At 35.6% G+C, this 16,378-nt stretch overlaps 1 protein-coding gene across 1 annotated transcript; it reads left to right on the top strand.

The window, feature by feature from the left end:
- The first annotated feature begins 3,486 nt into the window (after window positions 1-3,486).
- LOC146953885 (non-specific lipid-transfer protein 2-like) lies at window positions 3,487-4,268 on the top strand. The gene is made up of 2 exons (XM_085712164.1): window positions 3,487-3,860; window positions 4,078-4,268. Exons 1-2 carry the CDS (start codon window positions 3,511-3,513, stop codon window positions 4,085-4,087), a joined length of 360 nt encoding a protein of 119 aa, XP_085568290.1. The 5' UTR covers window positions 3,487-3,510; the 3' UTR covers window positions 4,088-4,268.
- The last annotated feature ends 12,110 nt before the right edge of the window (window positions 4,269-16,378 follow it).

Raw genomic sequence — 16,378 nt, 5'->3', positions numbered from 1 at the left:
AGCACACTCTAGACCCAAAAAAAATATATTTCAAGCACTACTTGTGAATAAAAGTCTTCATAAATATAAAGAGGCAATTTATCACGTTAAATTTTATCTTATTATTTTTTTTTGAAGAAATCAAAATGAGATATATTAACAACGGTAGTGAAACACTCCTAGTACAAGGTGTACTAAAGGAGCCATCCCGGAAACCAAATATTCTTACATAGAAAAACAGAAATGTGGATCAGTCAATCCCCAAACAAAAAAGTGGATCCGACCACCACCTGTGAGTACCGTACACAAAAATAGTGTTATGAGCTTTTAACCACCATAGAGAGTGGAATTTTGCCTTGTCTAACAGCTGAGCAATAGATGTCTCAATGTCATTAAATAACCTGTTATTACGTTCGTTCCACACCAGCCAGACACAAAGCAGCCAAACCAATTGTAGAAACGATCGTCGCGCCTTTGAGTAACCTGTATAGTGAATAAACTGATAAAAGTGGTCACTACTATTTTGAGGATCTACACCTGATATGCCTATCCAAGATCTGATATGATGCCAAAGATAATATCGTTCACGTTAAGTTCAAGTACGACACATTATTTGGTCAATTCCTTTTCTGGTAATATGTTTATTTACAAGTAAAAATACACTATGAGAAGTTTTTTCTTTGACAAGATATACTATGAGAAGTTATAGAGGTACTCATCCTTCCTAAAATTTAAAAACAATAAAATAAAAGTAAAAGAGGTCCTTCAAAAAAAAGTAAAAGAGCTATTTACTTAAAAGTATTTTGTTGAGAAGATAAGAATCTTCTTTCGATTTAATTAAAAGATTTGATTTCGAGAATTTTTTTGAAGAGACTTCGTCACCAGTGTTGTACTCGTTGTTGGGAAGCCACCGAAGGAGATCCAATTGGGGCAATTTCATTATTTTTTTGTTGAGATTTTGTATTTGAGTAAATTTTCACATTAGTCTTTATGAAAAAATAGGGTAAATTACACTCTCCTCCCCTCTAAGATGCTTGAATTACACTCCCCTCCCCTCTTATGTTAAAATATACACTCACCTCCCCTCTTATTCAAAACATATTAGAAAACTTTTCACTTTCCTCCCCTAAGAGAAGCTTCAATTACATTCCCCTCCTCTCTTATGTTAAAATTTACACTTTACTCCCTCAATATTTTTTTTTATTCTAATAATCTAGCAAAAATAACAATAAGATAACAGACTTATAAAAAAAACAGTATTAGGGTCTATTTTAATATACTAAAAAATTGAATACATATTTTTTGCTATTTTTATTAACAATTTCATTAACATGTAGTTTTAAACTCTGTATTAAAATATGAAACAACCCAAAATAAAATTAAAATATGTGAAAATTTTTAAAGACAATAAAACATGGTTATTGAAAAGTTAATTTTATACTCTAAATTATAAAATCAATAGCAAAATATTTAAATTTAATTATCATTACATTTAAATTATAAAGAAATAAATTGTTTTTCTTAAATGGTGGTTCAAAATTAATATATATCATAAAAATATTTATTTATGTTAACATAGATTAAAGTGTAGTTTATATTTAATTATTAAGGGAGAGAGTTGTAATTCAAGCATCTTATAAGGGAGAGGAGTATATAAATTTTACTTTGCAAGGGAGGGGAGTGTATATTTTAACATAAGAGGGGAGGTGAGTGTAATTCAAGCATCTTTGAGGGGAGGGGAGTGTAATTCACTCTAAAAAATACGGAAACTTATTTAGTCTTCAAAAAATGAAGGAAAAAAAATCAAATTCGGATTTTTTTTTGTCAAAAAAGAAAATGACGTCTAAAATAACATAAAATTGAGTAATATTTTTTTTCAGAATAGTTTTTATAATATTTTGGTCCATATTTGGTCCATATTTAGAAACTAAATATTTTATCAATTATTGATTTGTGTAACCAATTTATAGATTCAAATATTTGTAAAAAAATAAATTATACTCTATTATTCCACGAGTTTTAATTTATTTATTTTTTGAAAATTTCACGAGTTTTAATTAAAGACTAATTTTTCAAGGGAATCCAAATTAAATTTTTTTATCAAAAATATACTTGTCTGACTTTATTTGATTGGTGTACAATGCAGACATTGTAGAGTGCTTATAATTTCTGAAGAATGCATATTTGTTCCTAAATACAGAAATATATACATACGAGTTTTTGCTGCGTTAGATATCTACTTTTTTGTATATTATTATAAATTGTTTTGATATTTTCACATATATTAAAAAAAATATAGTTAATTTTGTATTAGAACACAAAATTATGCGTGATTTTATAAAACTGTCTTTCATAAATGACATATGAAAGAGAGATTAAACAAATAAACAATAAAAAATATGAGGGTCTTGCTAACGAATGTCCTAAGGACACTCTTTAAGAATTCCTAATTAAAAAACTATTAATTGGAAAAAAACTTAATAATTCAATTTTTGATGCATTGAATGCAAAAATTTCTATAAAATTTACTATCTAAAGTTTTTAAGGAGTGTCCTTAGGACACTCATTATCATTTATCAAAACAATATAAAAAAACATTAATGATGTATTGATATTGTAAAATGATATACACTTGAGAGAGTATAACAAAACAAAAATATTTTATCCAAAATGACATTTAATAAAATACAAAGGAAATATATATACATCTTTCGGTCACTGTTATAAGCAAAAATCTAAATTTTAGATTCACCCAATAAATGATGTATATGGTCTTTATTATAGATCACATACATAATTTAATGAATAAATAAATTTAAAATGATGATTTTTCGTTATAATAGTGGTGGCGGTTTTGTTGAATTTGAATGTTTTCGGAAGGTTTCTCATCTTATGTTTTTTTCATCAAATTAAATATGTTAATGTATCTTCACCGCCATCAAAATCGACGTTGCCATCGGAAAATTCCTTCGCTTTCGACCAGAAAATGATGCAGTTGTTGTATTTGTACCTTCTCCTTCACTGCTATCGTTCCCATCCTCTCTGTTCCTTTTTGTTTCACACGGTTTCTCTTTCCTTATTTACTTTAATATTTACTTTAAATGTGTATGAGGTGTCAATTTTTAATTGGATTTGATCAAATGAAATGGTTTGGTCCCGTGACCATCTAAGCATTGCTCATTAGAGAATGTATTTTTTATATGGATCTTTCTAACCAGTGGTCCATTGCCCTCAGAGCAATGGTTAAAGAATCTACAAATAAAAATTTTATCTTGGAAATATAAGATGTTACTTTTGATATCAAATAATGATTACACAACTTTTTCATAAAAACTTCCTTGTTTTGGTGGCTTAACTAATGTCTTTGGGTCACTCGTTAGCATTCTCCTTTTTATTGATACTCCTTACAAGGTAAATGTTAAACATTTGATGTTGAGTTGCCGTTTATTCTCCATAAATAGCCATTACTCAGATAGGCACCATATATAACACAACAATTCACCAATCTACAATCACTAACACACTACAATCATGGCTAGTTCAATGCTTACCAAGGTTACTTGTTTGGCTATGTTATGCTTGGTTTTGGGCATTCCAATAGCCAATTCTGCCCCTTCATGTCCTGAAGTGCAACAAACCTTAGCACCATGCATTCCGTACCTAACAAACCCAGGTCCACCCCCTCCCCCTGAACCATGTTGCATTGGGTTTAAGACTTTAGATGGCCAAATCAAAACTCCCCAAGATAGTCAAGATGTTTGCTATTGCCTCAAACCCATTGTGGAGAATCCCAAACTCAATATTCCTGCCCTTGCTTCCCTCCCTAAAGACTGTGGTATTGACATAGGCTATGTGATTAGCCTTCACATGGACTGCGACAAGTACATCTCACACCATCAACCCTCTTTTTCTATTTCATATATACTCCTTTATTAGGGCTTAGGGTTTACATAAATTTATATAATCTACTGTGTAACAACACATTTACAATATGTTAAGAGACAAGAATACATGTGTGTTTTTTTTTTAGGAACTAAAAGAAAAACAGTAAAAGATTTATAAAGAAAACTAATATCAATTTCACTTTACTAATTGCAGGGTAAACTAGACTGAGCAGCTTGCGGGTTGGCGGTTAATGAATAAAGTAATAATTGGTGTTTGATAATAAACAATACCGACAGAATAAAAAGATGGCTTAATTTCTCCAGTTGTAAGTTGTAACTTAATCCCCACTAGGGATCACACACTATATATAATAAAAATAAAATCTAAAATGTTTCAGATCAAAATATTCCATTGTTCTAGTCTTTTTCTTCGAAACTTGTACTTGTGAGCCATCGTCTTTTTTGTTTATGTTTTCGCCCCTCAATCATTGGGTACCCATAACCATAAAAGTTTGCAATATTTGGATTTAGCTAGATAGTAACTATTTCAATCAAATTGAACTTAAGAGTAAACTCAACATCATTTCTCTGTTAGGTGCTTTTAATTTCAATAACCTTATTGGTATACTCCCTTCAAATATAGGGTTTTATATTTTTTTAACATCAAAATTGATTGGATATATAATCAAAGTTGCATAACCCAGAACTAGCAAAAACTATGTGGGCACTTGACCCACTACAATTATGAATTAAAAGAAAGAAGGGAATTCAAAAAAGAGATAAAGAAAGGGGTGATATTATTTCGGCAAACGATCTTATGAGAGATGTGGAAAGTTAGAAATGACAAGATTTTGAACAACGTAGTAGTTTATGTGGTGGAGGTCGCTAAAATTAAAGTGACGGCGTGGCATACAACATTTTAACCATATGACAACGCCAATTTTTTTCTTGTGTAATTTTTTTCGGTAGAATATCAACGACAACAATTTCAAATTACATTGTTGTAATACATTATTTTTTAGATTTTTTTTTTGCATCACACCGGTTGATACTCGTTTTTACAGGAGAAATTAGAATAGTTTTTTTTTTTTTTTTGTAATTTATCCATTAAAGCAACACCTTAAAATCGTTCACGCTTCCCCCACAGACATAAGCATTCATCCAAGCACTTTGCATAAAACCCCCCTTTCACCATCATATACTCCAAATAACCTCTATCTACTGAATCATACATTTTTTGAAATCCACTTTTAGATCAAACATTGACCTTTAGTTTTTTTTTTCTCTCTTGTAAATCCACAATTTTATTTACCACCATCACCCCCATCCACCAAATTTCTCCTTGCGGGAAAGACCAATTAGGAGGAGAAAATAATATAATTCATATTGCTGACCAACCTTCTAGCTAAGACCTTTGAAAGGATCTTATACAAAATTCCAAGGAAATCAGGCGATAATCATCCAACACCATAGGAGATACAATTTTCGGAATCAAAGCCACAAAATAAGAGACTAAGCATTTAGGCACAACTTCATTCACACGTAATTGATCAAACATTATACAAACCTCATCCTTGCTCAAATGCCAAAATTCTTTGACAAAAGAAAAACTAAAACTATTTTACCCCGGACTTTTGTTCCCCCTTCTCTCCTTTACCACCAATTCAATTTTCGACAAGGAAAAATGAATCACCAAGCTAGAGTTCTCATCCTCGGTAAATCAATCAAAGGCACCCCTTCCAACTTAGGTCTCTCCCACCAAGGCGACGTGACATCATTAGTAAAATAAGCAACCACCTCTCTTCTCACCTCACTAGGATTTTGAACCCACACATCATTCACTTTAGTGCCTTTAGTGCATGTGAGCTAAATCTCCTCTTGACACATCTATGAAAAAAAACTTTAAATTCACATCACCTTCTTTCAACCACTTCGACCAAGATATTTGCACCAACATACCATTTTTAGCCTTTAGAAGCCTCCATAAATCACCAAACATAGTTTTTCTAACTTAAACCTTTTTTCCATTGAAGAGGCCTACCTCCCTCTTCTCATCTAATTCCACAATATCCCACTATACATCTCCCCGTATCCCTCCCTATTCCACTCCTTCAAATGATGATCCACAATAATATAATAAGAGAAAGTATGCGGTTGAGTCGTCTTATTGTTTTGTTTAAAAAGAGACTTAAAACATTACTTTTAAAAACTTTTTTAACGAAAACTCACAAAAATCTAAAATACATTTAACTGTATATTCCTGACTCTTGAAATTACTTTATCATATTTCTTTTCAATTTTAATGTGAACCCGTTCAAAATTCAATTTTCTTTTATTATTTTTCTTTAGAAATCTTAAAACAAACATTTAAACGTGATTTCAGAGCCCTATAAAGGTCGTTTGATGTATTTTAATATTTGAACTAGTGTACCTTCAATCTTCTTTTTTAAAAAAGAAAAACATTTTTAATGTTCTTTTTAAGAAAAATATAATCGAATTGAAGAGTAAACGACCGAATAGTAGTCAGTCCTATATATTTCTTACTTATAGGATCTTCATAGCTCCAACAATGTAGCTTGATCATATTTGAAAGTCTAAATTTAATCCACTGGTATTGCATTGACTTACTCCTAGGTATAACAGAGTATAAACAATAGCTTAGTAATAAAGTCACAGAACTAAGCACTAGAGTTAATTAGTAATAGATATATGCCAGCTGTCTTGTAACTGGAAACTATAAGTCATAGAGAGCTTTTACATGCTATAACAGGTTACCACCTTGCTACTATAAATGCAGGTGGCTAAACCATTTTGTAACAGAATTGGAAAATATATGAAAGAGAAAATTGAGATTCATGAACCTCTCTCTCTGAACTCTAATATGGTATCAGATTAGCAAGGTCGATCCATGTCAGATTCATCGCCTACTCCGCCACCTTCCTCGCCGCGCAACTCCGGCGCCGGTGGTAGTTCCATTCTTCCACCGCCGTTAACTCACGATCGCACCACTGATTTGCGTTCGTCTTTGCTTCAGTTTTCGTTGAAGATTTCGGAAAAGCTCAACGAAGACAACTTCCATCTCTGGCGTCAGCAGATTGAACCGTACATCAACGCTCACAACCTCACGGAGTTCATCGCGTGTTCGCGCGTTCCGCCGCAGATCGTCGATGATGAAGCTTATCGCACCGGTACGGTTAATTCTGCTTACTCGTTATGGCTCACGCGTGATCAAATGTTACTTTCGTGGCTTCAATCCACTCTCAGTAGTGAAATTTTATCTCCTGTCCTTGGAAGCACTCATTCGTATGAACTCTGGGATCGTTTATTCGCATATTTCCACAAACAGACTCGTGCTAAAGCATGCAATCTATTCGTTGAGCTTTGCACCCCTAGGCGATTCCTCTGTTAAAGATTATCTGTTAAGCATTCGCAAAACTATTGATTCTCTGGCTTCTATTGGTGATCTGGTTCCTATTAATCATCACATTGATGTTATCTTAGAAGGTTTACCCGCTGATTTTGCTTTCGTTGTTTTGGTGATTGAGAGCAAGTTTGATGTTATGGATCATGATGAAGTTGAAGTTCTTCTTCTGGCACATGAGTTTCGTCTTGACAAATTCAAGAAACAAACTCTCTCAGATTCAGCTTCTTTGAATCTTACACATGCTACACCTGCTCTCGTTGTCAACATCGCTAGTGAGTCTGTGTCTCAGGCTGGTGACTCTCCTCCTACACAACATGTTGAACCTGAGTAAAATTCCTTTAGAGGAGGTCGTGGTATGCGTGGTGGCCGTGCTGGTAGAGGTCAAGGCGGTCGCAACTCCAATGGTCAGTGTCAGGCGTGCTCTAAATTTGGTCACACTGCTCTTACGTGTTGGCATCGATTTAATCAACAGTTTGTCCCAACTACGGGTGCGTCTAACCCCTTTACTGGTATGCATGGAAACTACCCTGGATATGCACCTTCTTACTCTGCTTCTCAGTCTAATTTTGGTGCTTACTATCCACCTCCTAATACTTGGATAAGGCCACAACATCCAATGCGTCCTCCCGGTTCAGCTGCTCCACCAAGTGCCTTTCTTACTAATGCCTCAAGCGTTCCTTCTAGCTCTTGGTTTCCCGATTCTGGTGCCTCATTTCACGTTACCGGTGATGCTCGTAACTTGCAGCAGCTTACACCTTTTGAAGGTCATAATCAGATTTACATAGGCAACGGTCAAGGTTTTGCGTATTTGTTCTTCTGATTCTAGCTCTTTCCCTTCACCTACACAACCTCACATGTCCCTCACACTTCACAATTTACTCCATGTTCCTACCATAACTAAAAACCTTATCAGTTTCAGTCAGTTTTGCAAAGATAATAACGTTTATTTTCATTTCACTGATAATGCCTGTCTTGTGAAATCTCAGGAAACTGATGCTATTCTCCTTCAGGGATGTGTAGGCAGTGATGGATTATATGAATTTCCAGCTATGAGTCTTCATATAACCAAGCCTTCTGCTTCTCCTGTTTCTATTCCTTCTATTAGTATTGTTTCTAGTTCAAATAATAATTCTTCATGTATGTCTGATACTAGTCAATTCTTGTGGCATTTACGCCTTGGACATCCTCATGTTCAGTCCCTCAAACGTGTATTGACTCATTGTAATATTCACACCAATAATACTGATGTTTCCACCTTTTGTGCTGCTTGTTGCATGGGTAAATCTCATAGATTACATGCACCTTTATCTCATACTACCTATTCTCAACCTCTTGAATTAGTGTTCAGTGATTTATGGGGTCCCTCCTGTAACATCCCGCTTGTCGGCTAATGGAAATTTTACCTGTTAAATGTATCAGAGGACTGATGTTCATGGAAAGCGTTTATGATGGAAAATGTTATGTACGACAGACAATATTACTATGTGTTATCGGTCAAGTATGGACTTATGTATCAGTGTCAGCTAAACACGTTTAAGATGGAGGGTATTATGGTAACTTGGCGGCAGAGTAGTATTTAAGTGAAATTGGCCCAAAATTTCTCATTTTGTGATTGCTCTTTCTCTCTCTCTAGGTTTTGAGAAGAGAATTCTCTCCTCCTTCTCTCTAACCCACGCCCTCTCTCTCTCCACTCTAAATCATCCAAACTTCTTCCTAGTGTGATCAAGCATGGTTTTTGGATGAAAGCTAAGGATCAAGATTGAAGCAAAAGCTAGGGTTTGAGCTTGGATCTTGAAGGAAAGCAAGAAAACATGATTAGGTGAGTTCCATAGATAGTTTACCTACCTTTGGTTGTGTAAATTCATGTTAGAAATGATTGATTTATGTTTATGAGGGATTTAGAACCCTAATGTTCTTTTGAGCAGTTCTTGTTGATTCCATGTTAGTTTGCCATGAAATATGTTATTTAAAGTCAATATTTGTTGCTGGATGATTACGGTGCATTGCAAGATCAAACTGGACAAGTTTTGGGTCAAAACTGGAAATTTTGTACCTCAGACCCGAAGAACCACGCCATTAGGGAAATCTACGCTAATAGCAAAATTCTTCAGGATGAGCCACGCCCCAGCTGAGCTATTAGCGCAGCTCTCTGGACTTGGCCAACTTGCTTTGGCATGTTGGCCCAGTTCAGGGTCTGTGGTGCATTCCGAAGCTTTTCTTTCAACGTTTTACAACTTTATAACCCCAAAACAACATCTAGGCAATGCACATAACATCAAACGATTCTTGAAATGAAAATCATGGCAATCTTAACATGAATGGCAAGAGTGATTCAAGAGAGTCTTAAGCCGATTTACTCGGGTAGCAATGAATTAAGAAAGGGAATGAATGTAGAGCCTCGACATAGTGTTGAGAACTAGAAAAAATAGCATGAATGATAAGTATGGCAAGTATAGGATATGAATCCCTAGAATGATAAGACGCGAAGTGTATCCTCTTCGCTTATGATCAAGTATGTATATGTTTAGCTTATGTGTACGACAAGACCATGACTAATAAGTGTAGGTGGCATGTCTCTTGTTATCCACATCAGGGGGATACAAGGGGTTCTCATGATGGGAATGGTTCAAGCCGTAAGGGACCCACATGTCACTGAGTAACAAGACGTAGGTGCTCGTGTCTCTTGTTATCCACGCCAGAGGGATACGGGAGGTTCTCGACCTAAGGGGAACGGTTCAAGCCGCAAGGGACCCGCACGACACCGAGGGAGTCCGATGTACGTACATCGGTCATGTATGGGAGTGTTCCCGGGGTTACTCCACCCGCGACTCTTCGTAAAATGAATCAAGATAATGACTGTTTGTTCAACGCTAACCTAATGAATGAACTTAGATACGTTTATGCATGATATGAATATGATTATGTTATGGCATGTAGAATGATTCCATGCAAGACCATGTTTAAGAACAAGAGCATTAGATGCTGCAAGCAAGTACAAGTTATATGTATAGAGCAAGTAAAGATTATGATACCGATGACGATCTTAGGTTTCCCCTAATCGTCTAGTTTAGAAACGTGACATGATTATGTTATGTTTAGGCCTCGATACGTAGAGCGTATCTTTAGCAATGCGGTCTTAGGTTCCCTTCGATCGCCATGACACATATAGGAAGTGAAGCCTATAACAAGTTAAGATAAGATTATGACGGCTTTAGTATGCACTACCGTCTAAGTATGAAAGTCCCCACACACGTATAATCAACCGACAGGTTGTAATGTAGACACGTGGTGACCGTAGGTTTCCCCCTTGAGGTTGCCTATAGCCTAGGATTTAAGGGAACTCACTGAAACATTATTTCCCATCCCAATCCTTATTTGTTTCAGATAAGCATATGGTTATGCAAGCTTGAAGTCAGATGGATGTTTCAGCAAGTGTGCGTTCGTATCGCTGCGGGATGCTTTGGATTCCAAGGATGAAATTATATGTATGGTTGAGATGTTTATGTGATTTACGTATGAACGCAATTTGTTGAATAAATATTCATTCGTATGTATTTAATGTTGTATATTTTAATGTATCCAATACTAAATTTAATGCACGTGCTAGACTTTCTAGATACGTCTGGTATGGGTGTTACACCTCTCCTAATCCATCTACATTAGGTTATAACTATTATATAACATTTGTGGATGCTTTTTCACGGTTCACATGGATTTATCTCTTAAAATCCAAATCTGATGCTTTTCCTATTTTTCAGCAGTTTAGATCCATGGTTGAGTTACAGTTTGGGTTTCCTCTCAAAGCTGTTCAGACAGATTGGGGAGGGGAATTTAGACCTTTTACAAAAAATTTAACTGATTTGGGTGTCTCTCATAGGCTCATTTGTCCCCACACCCATCATCAAAATGGTGTAGTCGAGAGAAAGCATCGCCATATTGTTGAACTTGGTCTCACTCTCCTTAGCCATGCATCCTTACCTCTTCCCTATTGGGATTATGCCTTCTTAACTGTTGTATACCTTATCAATAGGTTGCCTTCTGCTTCCACAAATTTTAAGGTACCCTACACTATCCTTTTTCACACTGATCATGACTATAAGTTCCTTAAAGTGTTTGGTTGCGCTTGCTTTCCCCTTTTACGGCCTTATAACAATCACAAACTGGATTTTCGCTCTCATGAGTGTTTATTTTTGGGTTATTCACCATCTCACAAGGGATATAGGTTCCTTTCTCCAACTGGCAGGTTATACATTTCCAAAGATGTTATTTTTAATGAGTCTAGATTTACCTATTGTGATCTATTTACTCGTCCTGGGCCCTTTAAATCCCCTCCTACTGCATCATCATCATCCACATTTTCCCTGTTAGATAATAAAGTATTGGGCTTAAGTTATTGGGCCATTATATTAGTAAGTTAGAGTCCATTAGGTTTTATTATATATTCTTTTATAACCTTTTGTAATATTAAGCTATTGAAATATTTTATGAAACCCTAGCCGTTGTTTAGTCTCTTTGTTATTCTCTATTGGAACCTTGTATTGTTAACATGGTATTAGAGCATGGTTCAATCCTCCTTGAATTATTCGTTGTTTCCGCTGCGGAGTTCCCAAAACCAAGAGTTTGGGAATATGTTTTTGTGAAGGTGTGTTCGTTTGCTATATTTTGTTGATGTGAATTTGTTTTGTTCGGTTGAAGATCTTTAAAAATTGTGGCTTTTGTTCGATTTATGGAAATAAGAATAGATGTATTAATGGATTTTGTTCGATCAAGGTTATATTGCACGTAAATGTGTTTTTGTGGTTCTTGGAATGTAGAAGCAATGATTAAATATGGATAGCTATATAAGAATTGGCATACGTGGAGTTGCAACATATTGATGGATTAACGACGGTACAATGTGGAGTTATGTTGATTGGGAATTTGATTTTTTTTTTTGACAAAATGTTGATTGGGAATTTGATATTTCACCTTGTTTACTCTAAGAGTCACTTGTTGGTATATGATGGTCTGATATATCTTGATTTTGTTTTGTTTTTTGGAATTCAATTTATGTAACAAATTGCAAGAGGTTCGGCCCAAAAAAAATAAAATAAAATAAAAGGTGTTTGTCTGGTGTGGTTCCGGCGTGTTGGTGTTTGACTTAGTTATGTTTGGTTTGATTTGATTCCTATGTTTCTGGTTGTTTTGGTTCAGTTTGTCTTGTTTCGTTTGGTTCGGTTCGGTTCAGTTTGGTTCTTTAATTTGTCTTGATTTAGTTTCGTTTGGTTTAGGTTGATTCAGTTTGATTTGTTCTCTTTTGGTTCAATTTGTTTGGTTGTTAGACGAGTCAAGATAGTGTTCACAGTTGGTTTGTTTGTTTGGTGAGTCGAGTGCTCACACTTTGGTTGTTTGGTGAGTCGAGTGCTCACAATTTGGTTGCTTGGTGAGTTAACTAACTACTCACAATTTGGTTTCTTCTCGCCTTTTGATTCTTCAATTTGATTGTTTGGTGAGTCGAGTGCTCATAATTTTGTTTCTTCTTCCCTTTTGATTCTTCAATTTGGTTTTTTGGTGAGTCTAGTTCTCACATTTGGTTGTTTGGTAAGTCGAGTGCTCACAACTTGGTTTCTTCTCCCCTTTTGATTCTTCAATTTGGTTGTTTGGTGAGTGAATTCTCACACTTTGGTTGTTTGGTGAGTCGTGTGCTCACAATTTGGTTTCTTCTCCCCTTTTGATTCTTCACTTTGGTTGTTTGGTGAGTCGAGTGCTCACAATTTGGTTTCTTCTCCCCTTTTGATTCTTTTGATTGCATTGCACTTCTCCCCTTTTGATTCTTCTGATTGCATTGCACTTCTCCCCATTTTTGATTCTTCTGATTGCATTGCACTTCTCCCCCTTTTTGTTCTTCGGATTGATTGGACTTCTCCCCTTTTTAGTTCTTCGGATTGATTGCACTTCTCTCTCCTTTTACTCTTTTGATTGATTGCACTTCTCCCTCCTTTGATTCTTTTGATTGCATTGCACTTCTCCCCCTTTTTTATTCTTCTGATTGCACTTCTCCCACTTTTGATGATTCTTTGGTTACTCCTCTATTGGTTCTTATGTATGGTTGCATCTCTCTCTTTGATTGGTTGATGGTGATGGTCCTTGTTGTTCTCTCTACGAAGATAACTCACTTTGGTTGGTTGTTGCTCTCCATTGGTTTTGCTGACAGCTGATTTGTTTTATTTTTCTGGGTTAATTTGTAACAAACTTAAAGCTTAGTAAGCTTCAGCTTGAGGGGAAGTGTTAGAACTTTATATTATTTAGTATGTTTTTCGTATTTTGTTTGACAAACTCACAATGCTTCTTGTTGACTCATTGTGAGTTTGAGGGTAGATGTTAGATAATAAAGTATTGGGCTTAAGTTATTGGGCCATTATATTAGTAAGTTAGAGTCCATTAGGTTTTATTATATATTCTTTTATAACCTTTTGTAATATTAAGCTATTGAAATATTTTATGAAACCCTAGCCGTCGTTTAGTCTCTTTGTTATTCTCTATTGAAACCTTGTATTGTTAATTTCTATTCCTTCTTCTGTCCCCTATCCCTCTTCTCTTACACCTGCCTCTCCCAACAACTTGCCCCCCACTGTCTCCTCTAATTCTGGCAGTGACAAACCTGTTCCTTGTGAGTCTGACCAGCCATCACCTTGTTCTATCCCTACCTCAAAATCATCTATATCCCCTACTGTCTCACATACTCCTCCCATACCTCCTAGAGCTATACCAGTTGCATAGGTGCCTATTAATGCACACAATATGAAAACTCGAGCCAAAAGTGGTTTTCTGCAGCCACGAATTCTCTTATCCCATACTGAGCCTAAAACTGTTAAGCAAGCTCTATTGGATCCAAATTGGCAAACTGCTATGAAGGCTGAATTTGATGCTTTACTTAGCAATCATACTTGGGATCTAGTTTCATTACCTCCTAACAGAGAACCTTACTCTAACAGAGAACCTTACTATCAGATTGATCCTTACTCTAGCCATCACACACAAGTGGTCTATCCAACAACTTGATGTAAACAATGCGTTTCTCAATGGCTTATTGAATGAGGAAGTGAATATGGTGCAGCCTTTTGGCTTTGATAATGGGGATTCACACACTGTTTGCAAGCTTAACAAAGCTCTTTATGGCTTAAAGCAAGCTCTCAGACAATGGTTTGAACGTTTACAAGCTGCTCTTCTTCACTTGGGGTTCAAGGCCAGCAAGTGTGATCCCTCCCTGTTTATCTTCTTTTCTCATCAGCTTGTGTATCTTTTGGTCTATGTAGATGACATAATCATCACAGGCAACTCCTCCACTCTTCTCACTACTCTCATCAACAAGCTCAACAACACCTTTTCTCTCAAGCATCTAGGTGATCATGATTATTTCCTTGGTATTGAGGTTAAACATTTGGCTAATGGCTCTCTGTTACTCTCTCAAACAAAGTACATTAGGGACCTTCTTATCAGAACAGGAATGTTGGAGTCCAGTGCAGTATCCACTCCTATGCAGTCCACTTGCAAACTTAGCAAAGTTGGTCCTAACTCTCTCTCAGATCCCTACATGTATCGTTTAGTAGTTGGTGCACTTCTCAGTTAACAAGGTATGCCAGTTCAGGTCTCATCCTCTGGAGTCTCACTGGGTTGCTCTGAAACGAATTATGCGGTATCTCAAAGGAACTCTAGATCATGGTTTGACACTATATCCATCCCATCCTTCTCAGACACCTACACTTAAGGCTTTTTGTGATGCCGATTGGGCTTCTGACCCTGATGACAGGCGTAGTACATCTGGTGCTGCAGTTTACTTTGGTTCCAACTTAGTGTCCTGGTGGTCAAGAAAACAACATGTGGTTGCCAGGTCCAGCACTGAAGCTGAATACCGTAGTTTAGCTCATGTTACCGCGGAACTTTTATGGATTCAAACTCTTCTTCACGAACTGGGTGTCTGCTATCAATTTCCGATGATTTTCTGTGACAATCAGTCTGTAGTTTCTCTCTCTCATAATCCTATACTGCATGCCAGAACTAAACACATGGAAATTGATTTATTTTTTGTCCGAGAAAAGGTTCTAGCCAAGCAGTTGACTGTCACTCACATTCCTGGCACTGATCAATGGGCAGACATCCTTACCAAGCCTCTCTCCTCTTCCAAATTTCTTGAGATGAAGCCCAAGCTCAATGTGTTTGCTCTAGTCCAGCTAGCACAACCACCTTGAGCTTGTAGGGGGGTATAACATAGTATAAACAATAGCTTAGTAATAAAGTCACATAACTAAGCACTAAAGTTAATTAGTAATAGATATATGCCAGCTGTCTTGTAACTGGCAACTGTAAGTTATAGTGAGCTTTTACCTGCTATAACAGGTTACCACGTTGCTACTATAAATGCAGGTGGCTCAACAATTTTGTAATAGAATTGGAAAATATATGAAAGAGAAAATTGAGATTCATGAACCTCTCTCTAAACTCTAATACTAGGCATGTGCGTTTTTTTCTTCTTATTCAGGAGCAATGGTTCAATTAAAGGTTTAATTCAATTGATATTTGCATAGGATAGATGCAACTTTTTCTTGTATTGGATTGAAGGCGAGAGATAAATAATATACAATATGCAATAGTTTAATTGAACCACATTGATGTTTAACTTAAACATATGTATAGATGTCGACATGTGTATTTCTCAAATTAACAAACACTTCTACTTAAATTGAGTTCACCCATCTAGTGTTAGAACATTGGTGTGAAGTTGAAAGGAAATTGAAAGGTTGCAAGATTAAACATAAATTATGGGGCTTTAAGCTAATGTTTTATGAATTAAAAAAATAGAGTGTGATGTCCCACATAAAATAGAACACACATTAATACAGTTAATATTGTGATATTTAATTTTTAAATACCCGATAATAATAAAAATGATAGTAATGATTAATTTTAATTCATGCATATTACAAATGATATTGTAACAACCCGTTTTTCGCTACGATTATTTTATTTATTTATTATATGTGTTTAATTGCTTGTTTGTGTGTTTGATTTGGAATTAGTGGATTTTTAGTCGAGAAATGTATTTTGGTCATTT

This window comes from Medicago sativa, chromosome 1 (genome assembly GCF_051527215.1).
Source record: "Medicago sativa cultivar Bolivia chromosome 1, Bolivia_mono, whole genome shotgun sequence".
NCBI lineage: Eukaryota > Viridiplantae > Streptophyta > Magnoliopsida > Fabales > Fabaceae > Medicago > Medicago sativa.
Note: the sequence above shows the minus strand (reverse complement) of the source record. Positions and strands in the feature narration are given on the sequence as shown.

Excerpts from the sequence above, each read along its gene's own strand:
- LOC146953885 (XM_085712164.1), top strand. The coding sequence starts at position 3,511 with ATGGCTAGTTCAATGCTTACCAAGGTTACTTGTTTGGCTATGTTATGC.